This window comes from Scyliorhinus torazame, chromosome 2 (genome assembly GCF_047496885.1).
Source record: "Scyliorhinus torazame isolate Kashiwa2021f chromosome 2, sScyTor2.1, whole genome shotgun sequence".
Taxonomy (NCBI): domain Eukaryota; kingdom Metazoa; phylum Chordata; class Chondrichthyes; order Carcharhiniformes; family Scyliorhinidae; genus Scyliorhinus; species Scyliorhinus torazame.
Genome location: NC_092708.1, coordinates 111,282,992 through 111,296,062, shown reverse-complemented (window position 1 = coordinate 111,296,062; position 13,071 = coordinate 111,282,992). Strand labels below are relative to the sequence as shown.

The 13,071-nt window shown below is 45.2% G+C and overlaps 1 protein-coding gene across 5 annotated transcripts in view; it reads left to right on the top strand.

Annotated features, from left to right (window-relative positions):
- ccdc14 (coiled-coil domain containing 14) overlaps positions 1-13,071 on the top strand; it is a 104,890-nt gene that overhangs the window by 13,294 nt on the left and 78,525 nt on the right. For 4 of the 5 annotated variants that reach the window (XM_072475581.1, XM_072475587.1, XM_072475594.1 and 1 more), the window contains exons 2-5: positions 2,644-2,699; positions 3,303-3,378; positions 3,486-3,558; positions 4,077-4,217. In XM_072475581.1, the coding sequence (XP_072331682.1) occupies positions 2,644-2,699; positions 3,303-3,378; positions 3,486-3,558; positions 4,077-4,217 (346 nt within the window). Of the gene's footprint in view, positions 1-2,643; positions 2,700-3,302; positions 3,379-3,485; positions 3,559-4,076; positions 4,218-13,071 lie in introns of those variants that run through there. The other variant, XM_072475602.1, reaches the window with a different exon arrangement.

The window sequence follows — 13,071 nt, the reverse complement described above, 5'->3', positions numbered from 1 at the left end:
CAACATCATACAGGTGGCATTGGGGGGCAATGCCACCCGTGTGATGTTGGCCTGGGTGGAACTCTGCTGGATGCTCGCCGACAACCCCTCGTAGTCACTGGCTGTGTGATTGCATCTCCACTATAGGTTGTCTGTTCCAGAAGCCCAAGACCTGTCTGGACAGCAGTTATCTCCTGGGGTTGTCACACTTATCATGGGGAACTGCAAATAAGTGGGTTTTCACTTCCTTGCCGGTGGCAGAGCCCCACCTCTGCGACCTCCCTTTCCTTTCCTCTGGGTCTAGGGTCCTCTGCCCAGCCATGGTGAGGGGCCGCAAGTCCAGCAAACCCCCTCCTGTTTTCTACTTCTGTGGGTGGAGAGGGGAAGAGAACACAGGAGACGACAGTGTTAGACAGTCCGACACGTGCAGCCCAGTGGGTGGCCACAGTGGCCAGGGCACTGTGCCATGGTGGCCGGTATGGGTACCCGCATGTGGGGCAGGGTGGGATTTTGGTGCCCTCTGGGTTGGGGGGAGGAGGTGTGGGTATGGTGTGGTGTGGTGTTCGCACGTCGACAATAGTTTGCTTTACAACTGGAATCACAGGTCAGGTGATGAAGGTATTTGATAGACTCCTATATGTTTACAGCATGGACATGTACATGGTATGAAATGTCATAAATGTTAGCAACAAAACTGTGCTTTCATAAGCACGGTTTATGTTAGTTGTTGATTTTGATTTTAAAATAGTTCCAAAACGTTGTGGCTTTTTTATTCATTCTTGGGATGTGGGATTCTCTTTGGGTTAGCATTTGTTGCTCATCCCTAATTGTCCTTGAACTGAGTGGCTCACTCGGCCATTTCAGAGGAGGGCAGTTGAGAGTCAACCACTTCGCTGTGTGGGTCTGGAGTCGAATGCAGGCCAGACCAGGTGAGGGTGCCAGATTTCCTTCCCTGAAGTGACATTAGCAAACCAGAATGCTTTATTAAGGAGACATTTTAGTGTGGCCAATCCACCTACCCACTCAGCACACCTACCCATGCAGAGATGGGGAGAATATGCAAACTCCACAAGAACACTGTCATGGGTCCACCTACCCTGCACATCTTTGGTTTATACTGACCCATGTCCACCTACCTTGCACATCTTTGGGTTGTGGGGTTGGGACCCATGCAGACACTGGAGAATGTGCAAACTCCACATGGGCAGTGACCCGGTGCCGGGATTGACCCTGGGTCCTTGACGCTGTGAGGCAGCAGTGCTAACCACTGCGCTACTGTGCTGCCACCCTTGATGATTTTTACAACAATCGGCAATGGACTTTTTGGTCAAAATCAGACTTTTAATTCCAGATATTTATTGAATTCAGATTTCACCATCTGCCTCGTGGGATTCAAACCCAAGACCCCAGAGTCTCTGGATTACAGTCCAGATTTGAATACACGCTTGAATGTTTCAAATAAACATGTTCTCCTACAGTATTAATGATTGTAATGTCTATACCTTTGCATAAATCCAGAACTTACTTTGTCAATAAAACAAAAATGCATGTAAATTCATTATAATTGAGGTGAAGAGGCAACAAAATATTTATTGTTTACAAAAGTTCCCATTAATCTATGCAGTGACAAATTAAAATGGGTGGGTTAGGACTGGCAGATGATCCCTGAGATCTTAACTGGTCCACAGACATAAGTTGAACCATTGATCTCCAGGAGGTATATGGCGAGAAGTTGAATCATCACCAACAGATGCCACCCAAAAAGAAAACTGAGTTCATGATCTAATATTCCTGAACTCTTGTGAAGGAACTAACAGGCAATAATATTTCTGGAAATTGAACAAAACCTTTGAAAACTATGGCTCCTTAATGCTACTTTAGTTTGTGTATACTGAAATATTGCACACTCGCATGTGGACCATAAGATATAGGAGCAGAATTAGGCCACTCAGCCCATTGAGTCTTCTCCACTCATCCCCCTTCTCCCCGTAATCCCTGATCCCCCGTATAATCAAGAACTTATTGACACTCCTGTGACTTGGGCCTCCACATCCATCTGTGGCAATGAGTTCCACACATTCACTCACCTTTCTTCAGCCATCTCCATTTTAAAGGATCATCCCTTCAGTCTGAGGCTATGCCCTCTGGTTCTAGTATCTCGTAGTAGAAACATCCACAAGTCCAGTCTTTCTAGGCCTCTCTGTATTCTTGAGTTTCAATAAGGTGTAGGGCCTACCTTCAGCTTATAGTTGCATCTATTATGAGTTCCAGTAAAAAGTTTTTAATGAAAATACAGTGGACACATTGAATCGTTATTGTGAAATATCCTTATTATTTCTTTTGTTTCAAATTTAAATTTTTAGTCTCTGGAGGTTTCACATACTTTATACATTCGCACGATCTCCAGTAATTACTTGGTAGCTCTAAAATCTAGTGTGATGGTAAAAGTTTGACACAGGGCTTCGTATTATAAATGTTAACACAAAAATCATTTCTACAATTATGACATAAGTACATGCTAAAATGTAAGACTTGCACAAATTCATTTAAATGTCATGGGGTCAAAGTGATTTGTGTTTGCCCACATTCTAATCATTAGAAATTGTCAACTTTTTTCTGAATTTATTTTATTGATGCATGAAAATGGTCTAATTCTCTTGCTAGGCACTGTCTTCAGGAAGGTTAGTAGGTTCTTCCAAGCAATGGAATGGAAAAAAGAGGTAGGATCTCATTTTTTAATGCTATATTGAGTTATTAACTTTATATGTATACTGCGTATTCAATTAAGATTACATTTATTTGACATATTTTATCTAAAATGTAATAAGATTCTTTTGTGGGGGGGGGGAGGAAATTGCAGCAGCTATTGGCTAAGAATGTATTGATTGTTTAGGACGATGTATCTAATAATTACAGTTTGAATAATTGGTGCAATGCATGTCTTTTCGGGAGCTGTTGACTTTTTCTGTGCCAAGCTTTCAAAAATACAACAGTGGCTGAAATTAGTATTTGAGGTTTGTATGCTTTTTTAAAATTGGAATTTACTTTATTTTCATAATTTGAGGAATTATGGAAGATTGAAAACCATTTGTTTCTTGCTGTGTACAACAATTATATACAGTTTTTTTCAAATACATTTCTCTTAGCATTCAAATTTGGCAATTTTCATGATAAGGACAAGCTGTATTCTGTTGAATTTGCGTCATCCTTTTTAATAATTAGTACTATCAATTAGCTGCAGGATAACCGGTAAACCAGTTGACTATACAATTAACATGGAAAGCAAAGGTTTTATTGATTCAATTTTGTTTTTTTCTTGCTAGGATTGCAGGTGCAAAAGCTTCAATAAACTCTGTAGAGTCTGGTTACTCCCTGTATTCCACTGATTCTGAGGACCAGGTATAAAGATAGATAGTAGTTGATTTTTTTTTTCTGGTTTTAGTTATAAAATAACATTATTATACTACCTGATAGCATTCAAGCATGAATTGTCAATTTTTCCAAAGGTTACAAATATTCATAATGGCCTTGATCGATGTGCAGCATTATTGCAGGATATCTTGAAAAATGAAACCACAGGTATGTCATAATTTATTTCTCATGCTCGAACTATATCATTTGGAAATATGCCAACATTGATTTTTAAGTTCTCATTTGCATGAGAAACTAACAGTGGTATCATAAACACTAGATCCATTATTTTGAATACGTTTGAAAAATGATTTCTTTTGAGATGAAAGGTGCTGGGTGAAGAGAGAAATAAAAATGCATGAATATACCAAAACAAGTAAAAAGCTCCAGAGTCAGCAAAGTAGACTATAAATGAAAGAAACCAGTAATACAATTAGGAGACCAGTCTAAAATCACAGAACTGTAGGTTATCCAGAAACAAAGTAAACTGTGCATGAAATTTTAATTGTAATAAGGTCAGAGCCCTAAAACTAGTGAAAACGGAATGGAGATTCAAGTTTATGTTTTTTTTTAAAGTTTCCTCTGTTTTCTTGCTGTGACCAGAAATGTAATGCACCTCTTTCAATCTGGCAATGCAATGACAAAATTTGCACATTGAGTACTAATACTGTTCTATGCAAACCTAGATCCAAAGGTTTCTCCTCTGAAATCAAGAAAGACAAATGTTACAAAAGAAAAAGTGACATCAAGCAAAGGAGAAAACACCAAAAAGGAAGTCAAGAAAAATGGTTCTATTTCCTGTGCTACACATGTGCAAAAAGAGACTGGTGAGTTGTTATAGAAAACACAAACCAAGCAATTTGGAGGTGATGCACATTAGAACTAAAATTCGGTTGGGTGGAAACTAATAATGGAAATTTTGTTGGGTGGAAATTATACACCATTTATGAATTGGGTAGATAAAGTCACCACTACTCAACCATTTTTGCCTCTGGGCTCTAATTGACAAAGCCAAGATCTATAGTCCACACCGATCAGTCGTTTGCCAGGGCTAACCATATATGGCAGTTTCACTTGTGAAAATGCCAGTTACAATCAGTGGACACTTTAATTTGAACCTCTGGCTAGTTTAACTTCCCAGAAGTGCAAGATGTCATCAGTTGCACATGTGACAATCTTAAAGATCAACCAGGTGTATGTGTTAATCAAACGGACTTTACTCCAATATATAGCTGGTTATGTAATTATAAATGATTTTTGCACCGGCTATGATTCATCCTGTGGTAGTCCAAACTTACTGACATCTTTGGAAGGGAAAACAGACTTTGGAGATGATTTCCAAGAGATAACCCCCTTCAAATGTGGCTGTTGACATCCATGCGAAACATGACCAATAAGGTCTGTCATTGATAACCAGATACATCATGAGTGCAATCTGTATACTTGGTGTTCAAGGGCCTGAACAGAACTGGAGACACTCCTGCCAGCGGATCCAAAATTATTTTGTGGCTTACTGTATTCTATGCAACATTGTGCAGCAGTGAGAACACACCTTTAGGCATGCATATTATTTGCAGAATAATCCCAGGAGGAGTTGGATAACATTACCAATTTAGCACTGGCTACCCACACTGCTGTGATTCGCTTTATATACTTGATCGTAAGGGGTACTTCCACATTATTATAGCTTATTATCTAAAATTAAATTTCCCAGGGTGATGTTGCACTCAGTGTCTCTTTATACCCCATTGAGTAAACTGCAACCAGATAAACAAATTAACTAATTAACAACCCTTAAAGGGTCACAACTAGAAAGGAAACCTCTGTTACCAGGGCTCATGATTCACTGCAATCCATGTGGCACCCACCGGTTGCGTAAGACCTCCAGCATACCGGTAGACACTCTTTCCAGGGACCTGCTAATTCAACTAGGAAAGAGTTAGCAGTTTAGTCGAATGACCCCCCCCCCCCTCTCTCTCTCAACTGACCCTCTCCTCAACTGCCTACTGCCTGGGCCTGTTTATGCTCACCTTAGCCAGCGCCAGGCTAACAGAGGTCCTCCGATCTATCCACTCCCCTCCGCACTGGGTGGCTACAGATCAGGAGGCGAAGTGCAACCAAGAAATGAGGAACAACCCAATCAAAGGGCATGAACCAATGTAATTTTACAGTTGCCTAGGATTGCTGCATGCAACACTCTCCAAGCCAATCACATATCCACCAACACCAAGCAACACTCAAACTCCTTATCTCCCTAACCCCTAGCATTGGTCCTATGCCAATTTGTGACTTCTTATCCAGAAAGCCAAGTTGATACCAGCAGCCAAAAATGGGCAGCCTATGGAACTGGTGCAAAAGTGATTAATTGGTCATTCTACTAATGAAACTTCACAATGTTTGTTAATATCCCATGTGCATGGACTTCCGGTGGCGGCTATGAAGGGGCAGGTCACACATTTGGTGGCTCCTGCTCTGGTTGGACTTTTGGACCTATTCCCCCGATTTTCTACCGGACTTTAATTGTAAAATTGATGACCGAGGCAATTGTGTACTGAATTCCCACATCGGTGCATGGAGAGAAGGACTAGAAGTGCTCATAAAGGTAGAAACAGAAAGACCGAGAAGGCTTGGGCTGAAGCTGCAGCAGGAGACAGCATGGCGGAGGACCGGACCTCTGGTTTGTCGACCCAGCGGTCAACGGAGCAGCTGATGCAAGTTATTCAGGAAGGCGAAGCAGAAACGGGACAGCTTGGACCCGATAAGAGTCAATTGAGCGGCTGGAGCTTAGATTGGACGCCCAAGATCGGGAGATCCAGAAAGTAGAGAAGGCGCTGGAAGAGCAGGAGGAACATCAAACTGCGGTGTTGGAGGTGGGGATGTTGAGAGACGAGCTGAAAAGGCTCCTGGAGAAGGTGGAGGACCTAGAGAATAGGTCCCGCCGGCAGAACTTGAGAATCGTTGGGCTCCCGGAGGGGTCCGAAGGAGCGGACGCTGGGGTATACCTAGCGGGTATGTTTGAAAAGCTGCTGGGGGATGGGGACATTCTCCTGACGCTTGGAGGTGGACAGGGCTCACAGAGCGCTTGTGAGGAAGCCGTGAATGGGAGACCCCCCCCCCCCCCCCGAGGGCAATGGTGGTGCGATTCTACAGGTACTTGGATAAGGACCGCATTCTACAATGGGCCACGCGACACTGAACTGTAAAGTGGGACAACAGTGTCCTGTGGGTTTACCAAGACCTGAGTGTGGAGGTGGCCAGGAGAAGAGCAGGCTTCAACCAGATTAGGTTGGTCCTTTTTTAAGAAAAAGGTGAAGTTCGGACTGTTGTATCCGGCCCATCTCTGGGTCACGCACAAGGAACAGCACTTTTATTTTGAGTGGCCTGAGGACGCGATGGACTTCGCAAAAAGGAAAGGACTGGTGGTGCGTTGAGAACTTTTGAACTTTGCTGCAATGTTCTTGTTTGTTCTTTTGTTTTGTTTTTCTGTTCTTTTTTTTAAAAAAAAGTTTCTCATTTTTCATTTTGTGGAAATTGCTGTAATGCGTTTTGCATTGATTTGGGACCAGCGGTCGAGCTGAGTAAGTTAAAGTTTTCATTTGCACTATTGCGGGATGGAAGTGTGCTTGTTTAGATCTTGGTGTTTTTCTGTCGGTCAATTGCGAGGATTGTTTGATGTTGGAGTATGTTTGTATGAGCGGGGAGAGGGTGGGGAGGGAACAATAGGTGGGAGACTATCCGGCGCCAGGGATGGGGGCCACCAAGCTAGCTGGGTGGGCTAGCTCACGGAAGCGCAGTGGGGTGTGTGCATATGTTCGATTTATTAAAGGGGTTGGGTTACAGAGTGTTGTTATTAGGGGGGAGGGGGTGGGTAAATGTTCTGCTGACGAGGAAGGGCCTTGGGCGAAGGGACAGAGAAGAAGTTGGGGGCGGAGGCTGCCTGGGGGCGGACCGGTGGAGGTGCGGAGCATGGGCTAGAGGTGGGCCCCAAAAAGGGGATGGCTGATCGCTGAAAGGGGAGGGGGCAATGAGCCCCCAACTAGGCTGATCACCTGGAATGTTCGAGGGTTAAATGTGCTGGTCAAGAGGGCACGTGTGTTCGCGCATCTTAGGGGACTGAAGGCGGACATGGTAATGTTGCAGAGACGCACCTTAGAGTAACTGACCAGATTAGATTGAGGAAAGGCTGGGTCAGTCAGATCTTTCACTTGGGACTAGACTCGACTAGAGGGGTCGTGATCCTGATCAATAAGCGGGTGGTGTTTGAAACGGGTAGAATAGTCTTGGTTAAAAGCAAATTACTGCGGATGCTGGAATCTGAAACAAAAGAGAAAATGCTGGAAAATCTCAGCAAGTCTGGCAGCATCTGTAGGGAGAGAAAAGAGCTAACGTTTAGAGTCTGATGCCTCTTTGTCAAAGCTAACAGACAGAGAAAGTGGGAAATATTTATACTGTGGAGTGAGAATGAAAGATGAGTCATAGCCACAGAAACCCAGGGAAACTGTCCATTAGCACTGCCATTAGCACTCTTTCCCCTTGGTTTCTATGGCCATTAGCACCCGGTTTACCTGGGTTTCTGTGGCTATGACTCATCTTTCATTCTCACTCCACAGTATAAATATTTCCCACTTTCTCTGTCTGTTAGCTTTGACAAAGAGTTATCGGACTCGAAACGTTCGCTCTTTTCTCTCCCTACAGATGCTGCCAGACTTGCTGAGAATAGTCTCTGATGTGGGAGGTCGGTACATCATGGGCAGTGGAAAACTGGAGGGGGTGCAGGTGGTATTAGTAAATGTGTATGCGCCAAATTGGGATGATGTGGAGTTTATAAAGAGGATGCTGGAGAAGATACCGGATCTGTACTCGTACAGGTTGGTCATGGGAGGGGACTTCAACACAGTTATTGACCCTGGCCAAAAGCGGGCAGGGTGCCAGCAATGGCAAAGGAACTAAAAGGGCTCATGGAGCAGATGGCGGGGTGGATCCATGGAGATTTGGGCAGCCGAGGGTGAAGGAGTTCTCCTTCTACTCGCGTGCATAAACTGTACTCCCAGATTGATTTCTTTATTTTGAGGAGGGCCTTACTGGCAGGGGTGGTGGACACTGGGTACTCGACGATCATAATCTCAGACTATGCTCCACACTGGATTGACCTGCAGGTTAGTAAAGACAGTAACCAGCGCCCACAATGGAGGTTAGATGTGGGACTTCTGGCTGACTAAAGGAGTGTGCGAGCGGCTGAGGAAATGTATTCAGAACTACCTGCAGGTCAACAACACGGGGGAAATTTCAGCAGCAGTGGTCTGGGAAGCACTGAAGGCGGTGGTCAGAGGGGAGCTGATCTCGATATGGGCCCATATTGAGAAGGTGGACAGGGCAGAGATGGACCAACTGGTAAAGGAGATACTACAGATCGATAGGAGGTATGCGGAGACCCCAGAAGCAGGGCTTTTAAGGGAATAGCGGAGTTCGGCTTGTTAACCACCGGGAGGGCTGTGGAGCAGCTGAGAAAGGCGAGGGGGGCGATCTATGAGCATGGAGAGCAGGCCAGGAGAATGCTTGCACAGCAGCTTAGAAAGAGGGAGGCAGCCAGAACATAGAACATCGAAAATACAGCACAGAACAGGCCCTTCGGCCCACAATGTTGTGCCGAACCTTTGTCCTAGATTAATCATAGATTATCATTGAATTTACAGTGCAGAAGGAGGCCATTCGGCCCCCTAAGTCTGCACCAGCTCTTGGAAAGAGCACCCTACCCAAACTCAACACCTCCACCCAACACCAAGGGCAATTTTGGACACTAAGGGCAATTTATCATGGCCAATCCACCTACCCTGCACATCTTTGGACTGTGGGAGGAAACCGGAACACCCGGAGGAAACCCACGCAGACACTGGGAGGACGTGCAGACTCCGCACAGACAGTGACCCAAGCCGGAATCGAACCTGGGACCCTGGAGCTGTGAAGCAATTGTGCTATCCACAATGCTACCGTGCTGCCCTTAAGAACAAATAAATCTACACTATATCATTTTACCGTAATCCATGTACCTATCCAGTAGCTGCTTGAAGGTCCCTAATGTTTCCGACTCAACTACTTCCACAGGCAGTGCATTCCATGCCCCCACTACTCTCTGGGTAAAGAACCTACCTCTGATATCCCTCCTATATCTTCCACCTTTCACCTTAAATTTATGTCCCCTTGTAATGGTTTGTTCCACCCGGGGAAAAAGTCTCTGACTGTCTACTTTATCTATTCCCCTGATCATCTTATAAACCTCTATCAAGTCGCCCCTCATCCTTCTCCGTTCTAATGAGAAAAGGCCTAGCACCCTCAACCTTTCCTCGTAAGACCTACTCTCCATTCCAGGTAACATCCTGGTAAATCTTCTTTGCACCTTTTCCAAAGCTTGCACATCCTTCCTAAAATGTGGTGACCAGAACTGTACACAGTACTCCAAATGTGGCCTTACCAAAGTTTTGTACAGCTGCATCATCACCTCACGGCTCTTAAATTCAATCCCTCTGTTAATGAACGCGAGCACACCATAGGCCTTCTTCACAGCTCTATCCACTTGAGTGGCAACTTTCAAAGATGTATGAACATAGACCCCAAGATCTCTCTGCTCCTCCACATTGCCAAGAACTCTACCGTTAACCCTGTATTCCGCATTCATATTTGTCCTTCCAAAATGGACAACCTCACACTTTTCAGGGTTAAACTCCATCTGCCACTTCTCAGCCCAGCTCTGCATCCTATCTATGTCTCTTTGCAGCTGACAACAGCCCTCCTTACTATCCACAACTCCACCAATCTTCGTATCGTCTGCAAATTTACTGACCCACCCTTCAACTCCCTCATCCAAGTCATTAATGAAAATCACAAATAGCAGAGGACCCAGAACTGATCCCTGCGGTATGCCACTGGTAACTGGGATCCAGGCTGAATATTTGCCATCCACCACCACTCTCTGACTTCTATCGGTTAGCCAGTTCGTTATCCAACTGGCCAAATTTCCCACTATCCCATGCCTCCTTACTTTCTGCAGAAGCCTACCATGGGGAACCTTATCTAAAATCCATGTACACTACATCCACTGCTTTACCTTCATCCACATGCTTGGTCACCACCTCAAAGAATTCAATAAGATTTGTAAGGCAAGACCTACCCCTCAAATCCGTGCTGACTATCCCTAATCAAGCAGTGTTTTTCCAGATGCTCAGAAATCCTATCCTTCAGTACCCTTTCCATTACTTTGCCTACCACCGAAGTAAGACTAACTGGCCTGTAATTCCCAGGGTTATCCCTAGTCCCTTTTTTGAACAGGGGCATGACATTCGCCACTCTCCAATCCCCTGGTACCGCCCCTGTTGACAGTGAGGACGAAAAGATCATTGCCAACGGCTCTGCAATTTCATCTCTTGCTTCCCATAGAATCCTTGGCTATATCCCGTCAGGCCCGGGGGACTTGTCTATCCTCAAGTTTTTCAAAATGCCCAACTCATCTTCCTTCCTAACAAGTATTTCCTCGAGCTTACCAGTCTGTTTCACACTGTCCTCTCCAACAATATCGCCCCTCATTTGTAAATACAGAAGAAAAGTACTCGTTCAAGACCTCTCCTATCTCTTCAGACTCCATACACAATCTCCCGCTACTGTCCTTGATCGGACCTACCCTCTCTCTAGTCATTCTCATATTTCTCACATATGTGTAAAAGGCCTTGGAGTTTTCCTTGATCCTACCCGCCAAAGATTGTTCATGCCCTCTCTTAACTCTCCTAATCCCTTTCTTCAGTTCCCTCCTAGCTATCTTGTATCCCTCCAATGCCCTGTCTGAACCTTGTTTCCTCAGCCTTACATAAGTCTCCTTTTTCCTCTTAACAAGACATTCAACCTCTCTTGTCAACCATGGTTCCCTCACTCGACCATCTCTTCCCTGTCTGACAGGGACATACATATCAAGGACACATAGTACCTGTTCCTTGAACAAGTTCCACATTTCACTTGTGTCCTTCCCTGACAGCCTATGTTCCCAACTTATGCACTTCAATTCTTGTCTGACAGCATCGTATTTACCCTTCCCCCAATTGTAAGCCTTGCCCTGTTGCACGCACCTATCCCTCTCCATTACTAAAGTGAAAGTCACAGAATTGTGGTCACTATCTCCAAAATGCTCCCCCACTAACAAATCTATCACTTGCCCTGGTTCATTACCAAGTACTAAGTCCAATATTGCCCCTCCTCTGGTCGGACAATCTACATACTTTGTTAGAAAAGTTTCCTGGACACACTGCACAAACACTACCCCATCCAAACTATTTGATCTAAAGAGTTTCCACTCAATGTTTGGGAAGTTAAAGTCACCCATGACTACTACCCTGTGACTTCTGCACCTTTCCAAAATCTGTTTCCCAATCTGTTCCTCCACATCTCTGCTACTATTGGGGGGCCTATAGAAAACTCCTAACAAGGTGACTGCTCCTTTCCTATTTCTGACTTCAACCCATACTACCACATTAGAGTGATACTCCTCGAACTGCCTTTCTGCAGCTGTTATACTATCTCTAATTAACAATGCCACCCCCCCCCCCCCCCCTCCCACCTCTTTTACCACCCTCCCTAATCTTATTGAAACATCTATAACCAGGGACCTCCAACAACCATTTCTGCCCCTCTGCTATCCAAGTTTCCATGATGGCCACCACATCGTAGTCCCAAGTACCGATCCATGCCTTAAGTTCATCCACCTTATTCCTGATGCTTCTTGCGTTGAAGTATACACACTTCAACCCATCTCCGTGCCTGCAAGTACTCTCCTTTGTCAGTGTTCCCTTCCCCACTGCCTCATTACACGCTTTGGCGTCCTGACTATCGGCTACCTTAGTTGCTGGACTACAAATCTGGTTCCCATTCCCCTGCCAAATTAGTTTAAACCCTCCCGAAGAGTACTAGAAAACCTCCCTCCCAGGATATTGGTGCCCCTCTGGTTCAGATGCAACCCGTCCTGCTTGTACAGATCCCACCTTCCCCAGAATGTGCTCCAATTATCCAGATACCTGAAGCCCTCCCTCCTACACCATTCCTGCAGCCATGTGTTCAACTGCACTCTCTCCCTATTCCTAGCCTTGCTATCACGTGGCACCGGCAACAAACCAGAGATGACAACTCTGTCTGTCCTGGCTTTTAACTTCCAGCCTAACTCCCTAAACTTGTTTATTACCTCCACACCCCTTTTCCTACCTATGTCGTTGGTACCAATGTGCACCACGACTTCTGGCTGCTCCCCCTCCCCCTTAAGGATCCTGAAGACACGATCTGAGACATCCCTGACCCTGGCACCCGGGAGGCAACATACCTTCCGGGAGTCTCGTTCGCGACCACAGAATCTCCTATCTATTCCCCTAACCATTGAATCTCCTACAACTATTGCTTTTCTATTCGCCCCCCTTCCCTTCTGAGCCCCAGAGCCAGACTCCGTGCCAGAGACCTGGCCGCTAGGGCTTTCCCCCGGTAGGTCATCCCCCCCCCCCCCCCCCCAAACAGCATCCAAAACTGTATACTTGTTTTGAAGGGGAACGGCCACGAGGGATCCCTGCACTGTCTGCCTGTTTGTTTTTTTCCCTCTGACTGTAACCCAGCTATTCTTGTCCTGTACCTTGGGTGTGGTTACCTCTCTGTAACTCT